Genomic DNA, 21,279 nt, shown 5'->3' on the forward strand with positions numbered 1-21,279 from the left:
GTCATTAATTTTTCATACAAATATCATTCAGACAGTACATTACAAAATAAATTTCATACAAAACATAATATTTCACATTTAATACTCACTTAATACACATTTCATACAACAATCATCATTCATACCAAATTTATATATTTTCATACTCATTTAATATACATTTCATACAAAACGATTATTCATTCAAACTATATACATTTCTCGTCCCAAATAATTAATTATTGTCACCCAACTTTATACAGAAATAATAAAACTAATATAAACTCAACAATTTCACATTTAATACCAATTTAAAACACTTATAATACACTTCGTCAATAATTTCAATTATTTTTTTTACATATTTCTTAACACACTTTTCATACATAATTCATTCGACTTATACTATCAAATTCATTATCAAATAAAATAAATTTTCATAAATTCGTCAACATTATAATTAAATTATTTTTACAGAATAATTAGCACACTTTCATACAAATTTCATTTAATTTATTCTATCAAATTTATTCATAAAATCACATTAAATTTATAATTTCACAAAACAACAACTGTATACAAAATAAACAAATAAACAAAAAAAAAACACTAAATTTTTTACATTTCACAACAGTAAACATAATATGATATCAACAGTTAACAAAATATGACTCCATCTTCAATTAATCGACAGTTTGATCATTTTTGTTTCATTTCGCTATCATTCTAAAACAAACGTTAAACAATAATAAACGCTAACCCAAAGGATCCCATCTTTCACCATGTTTGATTAAAACTGATACGTAGTTGTCCATCACAACAAAATCAAGAATTTTCAAAGATGAAAAAAACTTCAATTACTCAAATGTGGGATTTTTTTTTGTTGAAAATTGAAGAGAGAAACGTTGAACTTTTTTTGTTGCAAATTGAAGAGAGAGAAACGTTGAAAAAAGAAGAAGATAAAATCTGAATTTTTATTTGATTTTAACTGATTTGAGTGAATTAAGGATACTAAATAATCTTAATTAGTTTAAATCCCTTAATTCGTGCTATTTATTAATTATCTACAAAAAAAAAATGATATGATCTGATTTTTTAGTTTATCTTAACTGATTTTGAGTGAATTAAGGATAAAAAATATTGTTACTTTGTTTGAATCCCTTATTGTAATGCTAATCATTAATTATCTACAATAATTTCAAATTAAATTACAAGCCACACTTTCAGTTTTTTACTTTATTATCTATAATTCCGATTTTTTTTAATTTTCGTTTATCTTTTTTTAAAAACTTTTTTCGAATTAATAAAAACATTTCTTTTATTTGTGAATTTGTTATAACCTAAAATTTTTAATGTTATAGCTTGAAAGTCTAAAATCTACTGTTATAGCCTGAAAATAGTACTATAATATATGTCATATATGAAATTTACACTTAAATCACTGATATATTGATTAAAGACTTGTTCATATATCATCAACTCATCCCACCCCACATTGGTTTAGAAAAAAATTATTTCAATTCACCCTGCATGCCCCGCACCCATATAGCCTAAAATCCATCCCACCCCGTATTTGTTTCATCTCATTGTCATCCCTAAAGGTCAACAATGTAAACTGAAGAATTTAACATATAATTTGTATAAGATCTGTTAGGCGAAGTCCGAGCGCTAGGTGTTGGGCGTTCTTAGGGCATACAGTTGGGCGCTTAGGACATAAATCTTACAGAACTAAGCTTCCATACATGAGTCTCAAAGCGTTGTGCTAGAGCCTAGATCCCCGCCCAAGGCAAGTCCCAACAAAGTCTTTTAAAACACTGAACTTATTATTATATCCGGATTTTTTTAGTTGTCATAGTTTTCTTTTTGAGAGTCGAACAATATGAATTTTGACTAACCTTTTAAGATGTATTTTTTCAGCATATTGATGTGGAAAAAATTGCAATTTATAGTACTTTCCGTATAGATTTTGAATATCTAAAATTTTATTTTAAAATATCGAATTAATGTAATCTAATTTAACTTTGAAAATTCGTTAAATTGACTTTCGAAAATCGAAACATACAACTGAAAGGAATGGAGTGAGTATTTTATTATAGCTAAAGAGCATATGATAGGAAAGATGAATTTGGTTAGAAATTTTTTGAAACCAGAAAAGTGATAATCGATAGCTAAATTTATAGCCTTATCTAAAATTGTGTGAGTGGCATGCAAACTTTTTTTCTAAAAAAAAAAAGTCACTATAAATCGCTCAATAGTAAGTGAGAACGTAAAAGAAATAGATGGTCGTTTAAATCACTCAATATTGAGCGATATGTTTGTTTTGGTTAACTCCAAAAATAAGTGGTCTTTTGTGCATTTTAGAGGGGGGAAATGGTCATTTTGTCTCCGGGCTCATAAATATGACCTTTTTTAGAGTACAAGGACAAATATGATCCTAAAGTTGGATAAAAAAGACAAGTACGTTGAAAAAATATAACTAAAGACAAATACAACTTAATCGTGAGAGTACAATGACAAAATATGTCCTTTTTCCAGTTCTTAAATGACTATAGTTGGAAATCTTGTTAAAGAGTAATTAGTATGGTGAAATTGCATTATTGGTTTTTGTACAATTCCTAATGATTAATTAGATTGGTTGTTGTAAGTAGAGGTGTCAAAAGAAAATGAAAAATCAAACAAACCTATGTCATTTTTTCAATAAATTTGTGGACTTCTATTTAAGTGAATCAACCAAACCTATGTCATTTTTTCAATAAATTTGTGGACTTCTATTTAAGTGTATAATCATCTTGAACCATTGGGATGGTCTTTTTAATTTATGAAAAAATCAAAAAAATTCCAAACCGAACAAAATAATCGTACATGTGTATGTAAATATTTTATGTATTAACAATATGTTAAATCTAATATATAAATATATTTTATACATTTTTCAAATATAAATATAACCCAAGTCCTAGGCATTTGGTGACTGAACGACTTCTGGTCTTTGCTGTTTAACTAGCCTTCAATTAATAAAGTTTAAAATTTAAAAATACTATAATAGATACTCTATCAAACAATACAACAAAACATATGCAAACACTCCTATTAAATGTTTAAGATCAAACCATACGGTAACAAGATTTTACATTCTTGACTTCTTGGTGAAGATTTGAAGTGATTCTTCAAGAACATATTTGCGAAAGAATTTTTTAATAATAGTATATTTGTAGATGATATTTCAAAAGTAAAAAATATAAAATATCCGAAAAATTGGGATAGTACCAATACCGAAGAGAAACCAATATGATTGAGATGGTTTTAAAAAATCTAATTTTGGTTATACATGGTAAAATATCCGAAAAATTGGGACGGTATAAATTTTTTAAAATAACCGATCGTACAGTCTCATTGAGACCCTAGTCGTAAGAATGCAATGACCCTAAAAAAACTAATGGTAGGTTAACTTGAATTCTTAGGCCTCTAGCAAGCTACTATTTTGTTAGTGTGAAGGGCACTAACAATCTACTATTTTGTTATAGTGTTCCTTCACATGATATGTCACTAATTATTCATTCCAAGCAAATATACTCCATTGTTGAGAGATTACACCTCTAATCTGCCTCTTCTGAGAAAAGTTCTGTATCAACTAGTTGTTGAAGATTATTAAACATGCATTATCCTTTTACATAACTGAAAATCGCCAAATAGTCGATGAGGAAAAACGTTTAGGACATTGGTTTATCCACAAAATGGTACACTGGATTTACAAGAAAGAAAGCCAGTAGAACACTTATAGCAAATTATATGTGAAGCACAGGCATTAATGTTGGTATCATTTTGAGAATTGAGTGTACAATGTTATGAGTGCGGACTTACAATTTTTTTTGCTTCTTCACCAGAACATATATTACCACTCGAGGACTGCAACAATCAGGATGCCACTGTGTTTGATCTACACGGCCAATAGTGAAATCCTCTGCAGCAGCTTGTAAGAAGTATTCAAGGATTGCATCTGCCACAAGAAAATCACATGAAATGTAATAACTATCTCCAGGCTATTTGAAATTTAAATAATATCTAAAGTCTATACCATTCCGAAGTTCTCCAGCTAAAATAACTGTTGTCCGAGTACCAGAGAGGTCCAGAAGTGTAGCTATCAAATCCACGACAGCTCCCTCACTATATATCACGTCTGATCCAAGAACTGAAATACAAATACATATCAGAACGTGAAATAATAAACTAAAATCATGGATAGATAAACTGGACAAGTGACCAGAGACCATCCACCTAGACTTAGGAACATAGAAGAAGGGAGAGGAGGGAATGTGAGATGTCAAGCTGAGTGATTCTTTCTAGTAACCGAGAAATCTTCTAGGGCCAACTGGTTCATTTATTCAATAGTGTATAATTGGATAGTATGTCTACCCTTCTCCACTTAAATACCAGGCTTTCATCCATGACTTGGCTCAAACACTTGACGTGCACCTAACCCACAAATTACATGCTGCACTCTTACCCCGGAACCAATTCCCTGAGGGCTAGCTGATCTGTGATTAGTGCATTCAGACAATGAAATCCTTGAAAATGTTTTGGCATGTTAACGTGGATAGCATGGCATCCCAAGTTTTGTTATGGGTAGAAGGAAGCTTGAGAGGATGCAAATTGCTATAGGAAAAATACACCATTTTCTTTGTAGGATTATGCAGAACCATTGTTTCATAAATGGGTAAAATCTAATCAGACCTAAGTTAACTCTGCGGTATCTAGGACAAGTCTAAACTAAAAGTTGAACTAGTCTAAAACTTATATCATAGCCCATACATGTCCACAGCAACTTTTCAACTGAGAGAGCTGAAATTAGGTTTTACTTCTGGTCAAACCATGTAACGCAGCTTCAAAGGAGCATGAGCTAAGGTCAGACATACTGATTCATTCAGGGCTATTATATGATATCCTCTACACTGAAGATGGATTTTCTCCACATTGCTTCTATTGACTGCATACATAGAGCTACCACCAATGGTCAACAGACACATAGCTTTTAAAAGGGAAGATGTTACCTTTTTCTTAATCATTAAGGGAAGATGTTACTCCTTTATCACCTTTTAAGATTGCTTTTCAAGATTAGAGTCTTCATGGATGATTGGGGCGGCCTGACCTCTCATCAGTTACAACTATAAACCCAAAGTATGCCTCAACTGGTAGTATCAGATTTATAGACAGCAAGATCACAAGTTTTGCAAACCCTTCATGCTAAGGCTTATACTCAATAAAGGAAAATGAGAATACAGAATACATTTTCTCCGAAACATTGCTGGAAGTTTTAACTGAATTTACCACTTCTGTTATATAATTCTATTTCACATCCTCCCCAAAAAAACTAATAATAATATAAGGACACGAGAAGGAAGAAAAGAAAATTTCAATTTGAAATGCCCCATGATAAATGAAGGATGGGGATGTGTTGTAAGTACACACTACAAGTTTGAACCCTTCTGCTAGCTGAAGCTTGGTTTTTAAGTCAGCTGAGGGTAGAAGGGCAGACTGTACTCCCTTGAGTTTTAAACCTGTGCACCAAGCCACCAACTGTGGTCAGGCCAGCTTATACACAGGATATCTTGGTTATCAGAAAGAGAGAAGAAAATATCATTTTGAAATATGCATGTGACAACATTGTGAAGGGGAATTATACAACCTCAGACAGATGCATATGGAATTCGATTATGTATTGTAAAGCAACTGCTATATGGAATGAGACCATCTCAGATTGTTACCATAATCTGGCAAAGGATTCCTCATATCATTATCCAACTCATCTCCCCATGTGAGCTCATTTACTGTTGCAGAGCCTCTTACATCTCCATATAAATTAGCTTCTACGTTTTTCTTCAGTAGCCTCAGTCTATCTGGGAGGTCAGTGAGAATAACTTGAGCACCCAAAAGAGCTGCAACACAGCTGGAAACATAGAATGAGATATTTAAGATAAATGAACAATCTTACAGCAGTAAATTTATGACATGCACGGTAAGTGGGTTCAACATTTAATGACTACTACTAGGCAAAAACATAATTTTATGAGCAAGTAATTTATTTTATGGACATGATACCCCCTGTTTTTCGTGCGCACTGAGACAAGAATCTACAATAGGAACTAATCCAACATAATTTTGTTGGAACATGCATCTATTTCAAACATCCACTAGCTTAAACCAGTAATGACAACAAATGATTTGACAAAATCAGAAATCGAAGGTGCAAAAGATAACAGTATTACCCAACTAATCCACAGCCAGAGCCCAATTCAATGACTTTCTTGCCTTGAAGATGAATTCTTTCTGATTCTACAGCGTGCTCCAAGAATTTCCCAAGGACCACTCCACTATCCCACATTACAGAACCAGTTACTCCAGGAGTGCCCTAAAGTAAATATAGCTTGATTACTAGAAATTGATGAAAGAGAGAGACCGCAACGGTGAATAATGTCAATGAGATGCTTTGTGTGTGCTAAGAGATCAAAATGTCTCCCAAACATTTCTTCTTTCAGCAGATATAAGCAACATTTCCAGAAAACAAGTAGCAACTAATCCCATTTGTCTTTGGATCATGTCATTGCCAAAGCTTATTAGTCATCTCAAAAGCCACACTATGAAGTGACTTACTAACTCAAAACTTTTCTAGTTCATAATTTTCAAGAGTTAAAGCAGAATAAACAGCTTAAATCCATGTACAGAAAGTATGATCCTGGATATAAAACATCAGCGGAGATAGTGAGTCTGATCTTTCCCTAAATCTGTTTGAGAGGTCCGTGGTAGCAAGAAGGCAAGACAAACTACTGGGTAAAGAAGAGTCCAGGGTTTTTGAAGTAATGAGGATCTGATCCATTAGCAATTAGTAATAATACCAGTCCCTCTTATTCCCTGTATAAGGAAGATACCTCAAGGAGATGGGAAGACTATATTACTTACAACAAGATGACCTTGAAAGAAAACTGACAAGGTAAAGATAACCGTAACAGAGTTGCGTTAATATTCTGATTGAATTACCAACTAATGGTTCCAAAATGAATATATGATGATTAATGTTAAGGAGAAGACCTTGTCGACTATGAATTCTCATGCTTATTTCTGTTGATGTCCTAGTAATGAGTCTTGTGTTGAAATAGGACCATACTAATGCTAGTCATATTAATTTAAGAAGAAGACATGTAAGAAACCTTATAAAAATAAGTTGTAAAGAAAAAATTGAAAGAGCTGAAATGAGTAAGGCAGGTAAGTGTGCAGACATTTTGATAGATTGAATGATATCTATTGTACAAAAAGTAGTTGGCCATATTGTAGAATTTTAAAATGATACACAAGCTTTCCTAACTAGCTGGTCACATCCTTCGGGACTTGCTCCTCAAGTTTCTTAGAACAATTCAGCAGCTATCTCGGAAGAACAAAGAGTAGGAGCAGCTACAAAAATCCCACACTATGAGAATCTGTCTATGACAACCATTTTGATGCCTTCCCATCAACTTTTGAGCTTCTTCTGAGAAGAAACTCCTGCCATTGGGCCTGCTTCAAACCCAGCTTCCATTGAGTTTTGAAGTATGTATTGGCCACGTTGTCCGTTCAGAGTTCAGACCACAACTTTTGTTCCAAGTAGGTAGACTCGCCATACCAAATACAATTGAGTACCGCCACCATCTCTTTCTCATGAGTAGAATAACGATTTTCCGTAGCATTCAACTTTCAGCTCTCAAATGCAACAGGATGATCCTGCAGAATCAACTCACTATACAGCATAATATGATGCATCACTGTGTACTTCAAATGATAAATCAAAATCTGGCAACCGCAATATAGATGGCCTTCTTCAGTGCATTGAAACTCACGTCACTTGAATCTGACATTACCCATTTGACATCCTTCTTCAACAAGTTAAAAGAGCAGCCCATTTTGAATAACCCGCTATAAACTTCCTTTTTGAATGCCTTCTCACATTTAGGACAAACTAACAACCATTTGTCAGTTTTTTTTTCTGTTGAGTAGAAGTCCTAGGTGCTAACTAAGCATAAAGAAACTAACTGGTTCCTTTTTCGTGCATTTCTTTTGTGTAAGTCATAGCTCTAGAGTCGTTGTTGATATCCTTTTTTTTTAATTCAACGGGAATTGCTTGAAAGCACAATTACAAGACCAAAGGGATTCAGAACACTGTTCTCCAGCTATATACGAAATTTAGTCAAGAGAGCCAATAATGCCTTCTGCATTCCAATTGTATTTCTACACACAATTGTAATCAACTACTTCAGGTTAACCCAAGCAATTTATACACTGTTCATGCTTTAGTAACTGCTATGCCAAGGCCCATCATGATACCTTACACTTGTCTTTTATTTTACGACTTTACATTTTTTCTACTTTACAATAAGTCTAGAAACAAACAACTTTACATGACTTTTGTGTTTACAAACAACTTAACTATTTCTACTTTACACCTTGCAAAATACTATTCCTACTTTACACCTTGCAAAATACTATTCCTACTTTACACCTTGCAAAGTGCATGAAAATCTTAAGTTTTCCCTTCAGAACCTCCCAAGATATTAGGGAAAACATGAAAACTTCAGAAGTTAGTATAATTCTTCCTTGAATTTGAAAGGAAAATCACTTTGATCATTTTAAGTTTAGAAAAAGTCTAGATAAATATTTCCAAATTACAAGAGTTGAGCTGTGAGCTATTGCATAGGAGCAGGGATTTTACCCTGTGCGCACCCAAAGGGTAGCGGCTGTGGGTTTCCCTTGTCATCAAAAATAAAATAAAATACAAGAGTTGAGCACCAAAACTAACCAAAGAGCCATTATTTAATGCCATTGCTAACGAATATTTACTACTGAAAAAGTAGCTATTCTCAAAGTCAAAAGCATGATGGACGATTCACTCTATAAACTGCAATCAAATCAAATAGAAGATAAAAAACGAAAAGAACGCCTTTCTAATCCTCATAACACAGTATTAGGACAGAAATACATTGTTTTATCGAATGTGCTCAAAGGGACTTGGACAGAAATACAATCACCAATGCAATTGTGCAGCTCCTACTTGGATGAATGGAATTTATATTCTTTTAGTTATGAATTCTTACTTTCATCAATTTTCTAATATGAAATGAATATAGGTCATCCTGTCTATCCCGATCTTTTATCTGTTCATCTCGACAGGTATCTGAATCATACGATTCTGAGGATTCTGCTTTTCAAGTTCAAGTCACCTCGGATACCTCCCAATAAACAAAGCATCTCTTCAAAAATATAACTAATTGATTTATATAACAAAAACAATCAAACATTATTTCAAAACCCCCATAAAAACATAATATATTGATCCAAATTAACCCATTAACAACTTTGTTAAAAATACAAAAGGTTCCTCTACAATTTAATTGCATGAGTTAATTTTTAGCTTCATTAACCAAAAAAAAAATGAAAATTCTTAGTTCAAATTGACCAACTCATACTTAGGGTTAACTCAATTCATTTTAACAAGTTCAAATTAGGCACAAACCAGGTTAGAAGGAGACTGTAGAATGGAGAGAGTTCGTCCACATGCATCAACACGGAGCTGGAGAGAAGTTTGGCGTGCGAAGGCATTGGGTTTTGAAAACGTAGGCTGTTGAATTCCCCACAGTAACATTGTCTCCTCTGTTGGCTCTTCACTATTCACTAATCTCACCCTCCCTTTGTACATTCCTAGCTCTTCTAGCATCCTCTGTTCCTCTTCGTACTCGTATTCATTCTCCTCAGGTTTTCCGGCGACCTTTCTTTCATCTTTAACGACGCCGTCACCGTTCATGGCTCCGGTGTTCTTTAACGCTTACGTTTAATCTACAATAGTACTTGGGGAAATGCTATTTCAAATATATATACTCACTACATTTGAAAAATTATTAACTCAATATTAATAAATTGAGAGTATAATAATAAAAAATAAATTGTCTTTTTCAAAAATAACAAGTACAAAGGGACATCAAATTAGGAAATATTTGACAAGTAAATAGAGAAGCAGGGAGTAATAAAATAGATAGAAGTATTGAAAACACTCTTAAACTTGACACAAATTATTAGTTTCACTCTCAAATAATTGACAATCTTAGAAACACTTATCTACTTGACTAACTAAACTTAGATATAACTTCACCCGATAAGCCACATGACATATCAAGTGATCTCAAACTTTTGTAGAAGTATTAGGGATGAAGCTATAGTCAAGGTGTTCAATTCTACACTCTTAACAAAAAACTTTGACTTTGGTGCATTGATAATGTTGTCAATTTGAATGAAGGAGTTCTAGGTTTGAACCCCAAATAGCACAATATTTTATTTTATTTTATTTTGACAGCCACAAATTATTATTTTTGAACTATGGTGCTCTTAATAAAAAAAAAATCATGTTTTATTTTGACAAGCAACAAATCATTATTCTTGAACAATGGTGCTCTTAATAAAAAAAAACATGTTTTATTTTGACAGCTACAAACCATTATTCTTGAACTATGATGCTCTTAATAAAAACCCAAAAAAAGTACAGAAAATACATCTAAATTAAATAAATCAATAGAGATAAATATATTCATATTGATTTGTAACTAATCCTACTGAATTAAGAATTAAAATTTATCATTAGTTATCACGTCCAGTGGTACAAACTATTTTCCATACTCGATTCTACAACTTGAAAAATCCAACAAAAATTAGTATATGCGTAAAGCAGAAAATTCAATATTTTTAATACTGAGAATGAATTTAATATGATAATTTTTTAACAACTATTAAATGTTTTTTTGCTCATAATCCTAAAAGTATGATAAGATCAATGACCAAAACCTTAAATAACGATGGAGAACATCAAATTAAAATCTCAACTCACTGCTAATTATATTGTTAAGTAGTTTCAGTCTTTTTAACTTTGATAAAAATAGACACTTTTAACCTCCTTTAAATATAACTCATTCTACTTGTTATAATAACCAGGGATAAGGGTTTGAAAAATATCTCAACTTTGGTCAAATTTGCTGTTGCGATATTAAACTTTCATTAGGACCTATTACCTCCCTAAACTATTTAATACCGTATTTTAAACATATATATTTGTCCACGTGAGCATAAAAAATAATGCAAAATTATAAATAGTAATGTGTCCACGTGGGCACATATATACCTTTAAAATACACTATTAAATAGTTCAGGGGGTAATAGGTCATCATTAAAGTTTAGTATCGCAACAGCAAATTCGACCAAAGTTGGAATATTTTTTAAACCCTTATCCCTAACAACTATGAATAAAGATAAAAATTTAACTAAAATATCTAGGAACTTTCATCAAATCTTGGACGATACACACAAAATAATATCACACCAATCAAACACTTCATCTTCATTTTACTAAATGCTTAATTTTTCTATTATGGTAGAAGTGTGAGTTAAAAGTATGGATATCAACGTGTCTACTAGGTGTTCTTTTATTTTTGCATAAAGATATTTTAGTCTCTTTAAATTAATTAATGAAACGTGTCTTATTATTGTTATTATAAAAGTTGCCACTGCAACAATTTTCTAAGAACCTCTTCTCCTTTCATTTTTTCTATTTTCTGTCACCGCGACAGTTCTAATTTGCTAGCATACATAAACTGCTTCTCTATCTTTATGCAATGGAAAATATTAATGGATATATAATACTACTGTGTTTCATTTAATAATCTCTCAATAAAATGTATAACGTCTATTCCATAGTAATTATCCTCCATATTAAAATAGTTGGTCCAATATAATTGTCTAATTTATTGAAGTTAGACATACTTAACTATCATATATACATATTTTACCTGTAGTTTAAAAATATTACTCATAATACCACTTTTTAATAATTATACCTTATGTTTTAAAAAGTTAAATCAAATAAACAAATTTCATAAATATGGTATTGAATAATTATTTTAAAATTTAAACTCCTTAATAAAAGGTATATTAACAATTCAACATCCCTCAATCTCCTCCGCCAACTATATCTCTTCTCCCACCCCATGTCCTCCGTCATTTTTTTCTCTCTTCCTTCATCTTCTCAACACATAATATACATCAAAAACTACTTTGATTCATTAGCAATATATTTAGAGGTTTGTTACTATTCAACCATCATTCTTTCAGTATTGTATATTAGTGTATCTATCACATATATCAAAGTTTTTTTTAAAATCTATTAATTTTCCTCTCGCCTGAAGATGATCATGAAAGAGATTTTATGGTGGAGGCGCCAAAGGACAAGTCAAGTTAGATGAAGGTGAAGGACCAAAATCACCGGTAGAGAAGTCACATCAATGCTGGATTCCAATTACGAACTTGGTGAAATTTTGAAAGATCTATAAAGATACAATGTTTTTTAGACGAGACTCCAAAGAAAAGAGCGAAAGAAATCATTTGAATTCCTTGCGTATCTACATGTCCTATGTATCTATCATTCTTCCATGTATGTGATGTTTGTCAAACGTATCTAAATGTCTTATATACCTGGCCTTCATCTATGTATCTACATTTCTTCTCTTTATTTTAAGTATTTATTTATTTGAGATAAATAAGTATTTATGTATTTACTATTAAGTATATATGAGTTTTTTTTTGTCATGTATCTGAGATAAAGTTCATATTGCTCTAAAGTTCAATTTTATAAACTTTTACAAATTGTATTTTACATTGTTTGCGTTTGTTGTTTCTCAACTATTTTAATGGATGACCATTCACAAAATCGGATGATTCCTATTAAGGTATATCTCGATAATAGTTCTATACCAATTCAATCTTATTGTTTTTGTTTGTTCTTCATTAACAATTTTGTTGTGTATTTTGTCATTGCATCCGTCAACATTCAAATCGAAAATAGATCTAAGTTTAAGAATGACCTAATCAAAATGGAAAAATTATGTCAAGCTTTAATTAACAGTACAGATACACAATTAAACCGTTTAAAATTGTTGGATACACGTATATCGCCTTTAATTCAAATTAGTAACTCGTGTATCTCGGCTTTTAAAACTGATGGATATACGTATCTCGTCTTTAATGATACATGTATCTTGCCTTTACTACCAAAGAAGGAACTGATAAAGAAGATGAAGTTTAGGATTACAGAATTACTTTGGTTTATGATTTCGTTATTTTAGGAAAATTTGTTAGAGTTGCTATGCAAGGATCCTGTAAATCAATTTGGATTGTTAATTTGTCATCAATTAATCATTTAATTAATGAAATAAGTTACACTCCCTTTAATTCAAATTAATAACTCATGTATTTCGGTTTTTAAAGTTGCTAGATACACATATCTCGCTTTTAATGATACATGTATCTCATGGTCAAAATATGGTATTAAAAGTAATATTACAAACTATTGTGAGTCCTAGTAATTAGGATCTAAAGTAATGAAATTTATGTAGTTTGCCCTTTATAAAATTAAGAATTTTTTTTTTTTCTATTTTAGTATGAAATAATTATATAAAGTAATAATAGTCAAATTAAGAATTCATATTATTAATAAATGTAAGTTTAGAAGAAAAAAAATCATTTATAATTAAAGCTTTTTAAAGAGGTGTCAAGTTAATAAGGTTCATGTAATATAAAATGGAACACAAAAAATATACATGTTCCATTCTTTAGTATTTAAGAGAAACATGATATTGAGAGGCACAAAAATTGGGCATGTGCTATACACGGGCAATCTACCTCTAGTTCTTAAAATATAAATGAATATGGAATATTTGATCATTTTTAAAAAATTAATGAAAAAATAACATGACTTTATTTATTACTATATTAGACACCTTTTCGTCCTGCTTCAAGTCGAGGTATTTATATATTTTTGTACTTTCTATGTCTTAATTTATTTTATCTTATTCTCTTTAGTTTATTTTATATATTTGAAAATTACTTCTAAAAAATACCATAAATCATGATAATTGACAAGTTAACATATTTAAAAAATATGTTTATGTGCATGCCCATATTATAAGTTGATTTTTTTCATTTAAGGGAATGCCCTTAACTAAAAATTAAAAAAAATCAACTTACAATTAAATCATTCATGAACAAATCAAAGTAGAAATAAATTTACAATTTAATAGTTAGCTTCAAATATTAATTCTCAAGTGGAACTCAAACATATTTTTATCAATGCACGTAATGTAAGGGAATCCGTCTTCATCCTTGTTTTACTCGAGAATCGTAGGCACAATATATTTAACAAAGACAAATATAGTCTTTTAGTTAGCACAATAGTTATTCCAAAACGAGACACATCATCCTTTAACATAGTTTTAAATTTTTAAGTACCTTATACTTTAATTTTGTTCTCATTTTATTTTTCATTTGCACCGAAAAACTATTTTAAAAACACCAAATTAAATCGAATCGAACCAAACCGAATTGGTTTGGTTTGGTATACGGTGCACACTTTCCTTAAACCGAATCGAAGTTTGATAAAACCGAACTGAAGAATCGAACGTCCACCCCTACCTTTAATATTGTGTCGCCGTAAATACGTCTATGTGAAAAGTTAGAAGTATAGAATTAGCAAAAAAAAATAAAATGAGACATTATTTTTTAAACGAACTAAAAAAATAATTCAAAACAAATTGAAATTTAACTGAGGGATAAGTGTTGAAACCTATGTTTTGTGCGTTAAAGTAAGCTTCAAGGACTTAAACTAGGTTTTGTACGTTAGTGTAGGCTTCAAGGATGCATCTTCAGAAGAAGGAACAATACATTTATTACATGAATGACTTTAACTATGAAAAAAATTGTTGCAATACGAACAATTATTACATGTATGACTTTAACACTTTCTCAAAATATACCTTCTAACTAGGAAGAATATTACATGAATAGCTTTAACTAGGAAAAAATTTGTTGCAATGTTTTACCACTTTCTCGAGATATGCAAAATTTCACTAGCCTTATATGTCCTCCATAGTTCTACCAAACCTTCTTCCTTAAGACCGTTCTCTTCGACAAGAAAACGTCAAGACATATCAGAATTATAGACTTTCAAATCCATTTTGTATTACTCTTCAAAACGATCCTCACATTCACAATTCATTTTCAGTTGCTGTTGTTCTAATTCACTCAGAAAGTCATTTAGAAAAACATTCATATTTAGCATTGTAAACCTGGTCTTACTAAGTATAACGTCATACTTAAGAAGAGGCGTAATAATAAGTTCAAATTGAGTGTCGACAGAAATGGAAACAATTTTTGGGGAACTTGCATACCATTATGAAAAATTGTTGCATCAAAAGGAGCATGTTGAGGCGGGAGTGGGACAAGTTGAGGTAGGATAGGTTGAGGAGGGACAGGTTGAGGGGTATGAAGAGGAAGATCTTGAGGGGTATGAGAGAATCATTTATGAACTGCCATTCCTTATGATAAGTTTAAAGAGAACTCGAAACATCAATTAATAGACTATCATCTCCAACATCATAATTGACTACCTAATTGTTCACATCCCAAAAAGAGTCGAAACCTCAATATGTTTATTTGCCTTCTTCTCTTGCAAAGAAGGATCACCTAAAAAAAGACATGAAGAATATGAAAACCTACGCAGCCAGCCAAATACAAAGTCTCAAAAACTATTATTTAAAATATAACAGAGAAAAATATGTTTATCTCTTGATTCACACCTCGAAGAGGAGTCGGAACCTCAACATGTTCATCTGCCTTCTTCACTTGCAGAGAAGCAATCGGAACCTCAATATGTTCATCTACCTTATTGACTTGCAGAAAAGGACCACTTGGGAGAAAATACATGAATATCAAAACCTATGCAGCCAAATACAAAGACTCAACAACTATCATTTAAATCAGAAACAGAAAAAAGTTGCTTACCTCTATTCAAATCTTTGACACCCTCTACATTCACACCCATAAAAGGAGTCAAAATATCAAAATGTTCATTTGTCTTCCTTTCTGGCAAAGAAGGATCACCTGAGAGAAAAAACGTGAATCAAAATCAAAGTAGCCAAATAAAAAGGACTAAATAACTATCCTTTAAAAAGAAACATAAAAAAACTGCTTGCCTTAATTTGAATCTTTGACCCCTCCGAATTCACACCCAAAAAAGGAGTTGAAAAATCAAGTTCGGAGCAAAAGGACCATTTTTTCCTCCAAAATACGTAAAAGGACCACTTTTTTTTTTATTTTAAAAAAAGGTCAATTCGCTCCCTTAGCAGCGAGATCCTTCTTGATTTTAATGGTCGCTAATGGCGTAATAAATTAAGATAATCTTGATGCTCATGTAGCGAGTTCTCCAAATTCTTTTCGAGAAAATCGTTGCTTTGATAGAGAAAATGTTGTGCAACGAGTTTGTATATTTTTTATTTATTTTTCAAAACATAAATTGTTGCGAGTTTTTTTAAAAAAAATTGGTTGAAAAATGCAGCATAATTTAGTGTTTTTTTTTTTTCAATTTATCAGCATTCACTATATTATCATTATGTTTTTATAACTTATCTAAACAGAACAAGGACAATACAATATTGTTTTAGCTTTTTTCATGTCTATTAAAAAAACAACTATCTGTTTGACATTTCTCGATGTCAAAGCAGTGATTTGTTTGAAATATTTTTTGGTAAACTCTCTAGGTAGGCAGCGAAATTGTTTTAATTTCTTACACTGTTAACAACAATTAAAATCAAGAAGAATCTTGCTACTAAAGGAGCGAATTGTCCCTTTTATTTTTTATTTTGCAAAGAGTAGGGGCCCTTTAAGCATTTTGAGAGAAAAAAGTGATTTTTTTACTCCGAATTTTTCGAATATCAATATGATCCTACATTTTGTCTTGCAAAAGAAGGATTACCTGGGAGGAAACACATGAATATCAAAACCTATGCACCCACATACAAAGACTCAACAACTATCCATTAAAATAGAAATATGAAAAAGTTGTTACCTCCATTCGAATCTTCTGACCCCCTCTAGATTCACATATGGAAGAGGAGTTGGAACATCAATATGTTTACATGTCTTCCTGTCTTGTACACAAGGATCACTTGGGAGAATCTATGAATGAACTCAACATATATTCTTTTAAAATAGCTTTAAAACATAAACGAGAAAAGAAAGTAGTAAAAAAACAGAAACAAAAAGTATGAAAGAAATCTGTAAAGAAATTTCAATTTCCTTTCTTGCAGAGAAGGATAACCTGGAAAAGATATAAATGGACTCAACATCTATTCTCAGAAACATAAAGGAAAGAAAGAAGCAAAGGAACAGAAACAGAAACAAAATTAGGAAAGTAATCAGTAAAGAAATTCAATCAAGCATCTTTGATGGGATTGTATGATATTGATTGTCCATAATCCAGAAAATAAGCAGAGTAAAGTAGACTAAATATTCAAAAAATGAGCCACAAGTGAGCAAATGAATTGAGCCACACAGAAAAAAGCAAAGCAGATTAGAAGATTTGTTACTTTGCGAAATCAAGAATTTGTTGTAAATTTGATCTTTGATGTCAAAGCGGGAAAAGTTATATAAGTGTATAATAGGCGGAAAAAGATATATAGAGAAAATTTGGTGACACACTATCAATTTACCAATTAGTAAAGTAATATTTTATGTTCAACTAAAAGAAACTCATTTTAATCTAAACATAATAATATCAAATCCTATTTTAATTAAGTAAAGCTTAAATTTGAACTCAAAAGAAAATTTAACAAATAATTTGAAATTCGTACCAAGTGGTTTTACGAATAAACTGACATAGGAATTAATATTCGATGCAATTTTAATTTATCAATAGCATATTAATACATTTCGTGAGTAACTATCAATATTAATCAGAAATTAAATGAAAAATCGACGGACCTTTGAGAGCTCTGAGACATCTTCATCACAGATCTACACTCTAACTAGAGCTTTGGGACATCTTCATTGTAGATTTACACTCTAACTTAAGCTCTGAAACATTCTCATAGTAGATCTACACTCAAGTTGAGCTCGAAAGATTCATAATAACAAGCTTTAAGGGACAATAAGACACCTTCATCACATATCTACACTCTAACTAGAGCTCTGGGACATCTTCATCGCAGTTTTACACTTTATCCTAAGCTCCAAAACATTCTCATCGTAGATCTACACTCAGGTTGAGCTCGAAAGATTCATAATAACAAGCTTTAAGGGACAAAAATGGACAGACTGTATTTATAGGGGTAACATCTAATATTATGTTAGAGTTCCACATGTTCTAGCCGTTTGAAATTTCAAAATAAAATAAAAACTCAGAGTTGATGATTCTCCCTTATAGATAGGGATTTAAAAAATGTTGACAAAACCGAATTAGACCATTGAATCTTTTCAGAACAAAATGAAGGAGTTTTCGCTGGAAGAAGAAAGGGGAGAAGAAGAGAAAAAAATGGTTGTTCATCAAAAGGAGAATGAGAATAAGAGTTCCAAATCCTAACTTACTAGAAACATATTCGGGTCAGGTCATTTTTAGTGGCTCTTTTTGGACTAAATTATTTGAGTTAGCCTTAATTTTTTGGGAGTTTTCCCTTATTTTTTTCTGTCACAATCCAAAAATGGACGTGATAACTCATGTCGTTTTTCACTAAAACAAGTCAGCCTCAACCCAACAAAAACAAAAGAAAAGCGAAAAGCAGTAAAAATAAGAACAAGATAATGTGGAAATTTAGTCTTCTATTAAAACCCCCAAAATTTGGCTCACGTGTACAAGCCACTATTTACATAAGTGCAGAATTAAGAAATAAATATATGTCTCAATCTTTGTTTCTCAAATAGAACAAAGTATAAGAAAAGGAAAAAGAGGGTTCGCAGAATGACAAGCAACTACCTCTTCAAGTCCTTTACGAGCCTCGAGATCAGGAGAAGGAGAAAGAAATCACATGGGTCCGATCTCGGGACCTACGCATGTGTAAAAGCAACGGGTGAGTGCCAATAAGACGGTACCCAACAAGCAACCTATTAAACAAAGCAACTAGCTAGAAAACAAATACCCCTTACACTCCAATCGAATCTCCTTCAACTACAACCTGCACATAAATTAGTCTAACCTAGCAATTCCACAATACACGGCTCACAGGCCTAACATTCACAATTCAATCTTTACAATTCAATAATCAAACAAATCAAATAAGTTAATCTTAATGACAAGTAGTTCAGTAACATATAACAAGTATATCAATAACATTCCACAAGTAAGTCACGCATAAGCATCAAGTGCATTAAGTCGCAATGATCATCACTAGCCGGAACCATTTTCCATCGATTTTATAACACTCTCCAGTGAAGACCTCGGCATAATAACACTCACCGGCAAAGACCTCGACATAATAACACTCACCGACAATGACCTCAACATAATAACTCATCACATGTCTCATTACAACGTTCACAATCAATGCAAACAAGCAAATATCACACCACATAGAAGAAACAACAAAATCATACAATTTAAGTTCACAATCATGCTTTCAAGCATTTCATCAATCAATCATCAAGGGTCACAATAAGGCAAGTCACATTATCATGTTCATCACATAGCCTTTTTCATTTCAATTCTTTTTTATTCATTTAGATATAACAAGTGGACAGTTTAAACCCTTCACCTCATTCCCATTACTTTCAATATGCATCAACAAAGGAAGTATACAAATTCAACTAGAGTACAAGGTTTAGGAAGCCACTTGCCTTAAATCAATCAACAATCACTCCAATAGTTGAGTCTTCCCCTTCTGGATCACTTTCAATGCCACACAATCTATGCATAAACAAGTATTCACAATAAATTTTTGGAAACAACAATACTCACATCAATTTATCTTGAAAAGTGAACCAATCAACATAAACACAATTCCAAAAATAAGGTTTGAATTCGAAAATTAATACTTAAACACATTACTCAGGGTTTTAGGAACTCATTAAAGAAAATCATTTCGAAAAGGGACTTAAAATCAGTTCACAAACTCCATTTTAGTAAATTCTTGAAGAAAATTACCAAATTTCTCATTTCAAAAGCTTGATTAGAACACAAAAATCCAAAAATAATAATAGTTAATTGAAGATTTAGAGTTAAGAATCGTTACCCAAAAGATTTTACTCAAAAACCTGGTCCAAATCACCTCCAAAAGCTCCCAAAACTCAAAATTGATCAAATGGGGTTGAAACCCCGACTTTAGAAAACATTCTGCCGATGAAACATATGCTCATCGTGATCGCGACCCAGGGTCACGCGATGAGTAAGGCAATCAACTCATTAAAATTGATCATCGAGATCGCGACAAGACCCGCGCGATCGCGATGCACTCCAAGATGATACTACACGATCACGATGACCAAGATGGTCATGCACCAGAACCTGAAACCAACCAAACTCAAAATCATGGAAATGAACCTCGAGATTCGTTTGGAACTCCATACACACAAATCAGATATGCAAATCAATCAAACTCGACGTTCCAGACTCAATGAAATCGTCATAACATAAATATGAGATTTTCTTGACCCGACATCCGTGAAAACCACAAGAAACTAACTCACGTCTAACAAGGCTAAAACGCTCTCGGGCCTCTCAAAAATCAACCAAGACCTTAAATAAGCCTAAAATCATCCCTGAATCTAACAGAACTCTCAAAATTCTGATTCGAGCATCCGAACCCCAAATATTGACCAAAGTCAACCCAAATGCTAAAATTCCACAATTCCATAACTTAGGACCTCAAATCCTCAAAAAGACTCGAAAACTGAAACCGACAACTCTCACGAATCAGATTTCACATTTTAGGATGGATGGAATCGACGAAATTCCATTCTGACACTCAAAACTTCAAAAGACACCGAAAATCACTTTCTTAACAACTTAGCTTTTTAAACTCAAAACTTGCCAAAAATCCCAACTTTTAACTCAAAGTTCAAAACCAACTTTATAAACTTAATCATGAAAAACTCGGGGTCACTATCGAGAGGGCAAAATGGTAATTTTCATGGAAAAACAAAAAATGATCGACCGGGTCAATACATTTTCTTCCTTTTAATTATCAATGATTTAGCATAAATATTGATATAACGTATCGAATTATGATTAATTTAATTTATATAAAAGTTGAAATATAATTATTTAAAAATGACAGTTTAGTAATAATAGTGAAATGGGGTAATAGATCTATTATTAGTATCGAAGTTCAAAGATGAATATCAACATACTCTAATTTTACAGGTTCAATACTCGAGGTCAGATCTCAGGTTCCGGATTGAAAATCGAACCAAGATCTG

At 31.8% G+C, this 21,279-nt stretch overlaps 1 protein-coding gene across 1 annotated transcript; it reads right to left on the reverse strand.

Annotated features, from left to right (window-relative positions):
- Positions 1–3,674: 3,674 nt before the first annotated feature.
- On the reverse strand, positions 3,675–9,860 carry LOC125835381 (uncharacterized). Its single transcript, XM_049514507.1, has 5 exons — positions 9,515–9,860; positions 6,243–6,385; positions 5,742–5,923; positions 4,055–4,168; positions 3,675–3,976 (listed from the first exon to the last, which is right to left on the reverse strand). Exons 1-5 carry the CDS (start codon positions 9,800–9,802, stop codon positions 3,837–3,839), a joined length of 867 nt encoding a protein of 288 aa, XP_049370464.1. The 5' UTR covers positions 9,803–9,860; the 3' UTR covers positions 3,675–3,836.
- Positions 9,861–21,279: the final 11,419 nt, after the last annotated feature.

This window comes from Solanum verrucosum, unplaced genomic scaffold, assembly GCF_900185275.1.
Source record: "Solanum verrucosum unplaced genomic scaffold, falcon-dt-bn FXZP01000127.1, whole genome shotgun sequence".
NCBI classification, from domain to species: Eukaryota; Viridiplantae; Streptophyta; class Magnoliopsida; order Solanales; family Solanaceae; genus Solanum; species Solanum verrucosum.

Excerpts from the sequence above, each read along its gene's own strand:
- LOC125835381 (XM_049514507.1), bottom strand. The coding sequence starts at position 9,802 with ATGAACGGTGACGGCGTCGTTAAAGATGAAAGAAAGGTCGCCGGAAAA. Across the intron at positions 6,386-9,514 it reads TACAGTCTCCTTCTAACCTG|GGCACTCCTGGAGTAACTGG; the intron begins GTTTGTGCCTAA and ends TATTTACTTTAG. Across the intron at positions 5,924-6,242 it reads TCTGGCTGTGGATTAGTTGG|CTGTGTTGCAGCTCTTTTGG; the intron begins GTAATACTGTTA and ends CTATGTTTCCAG.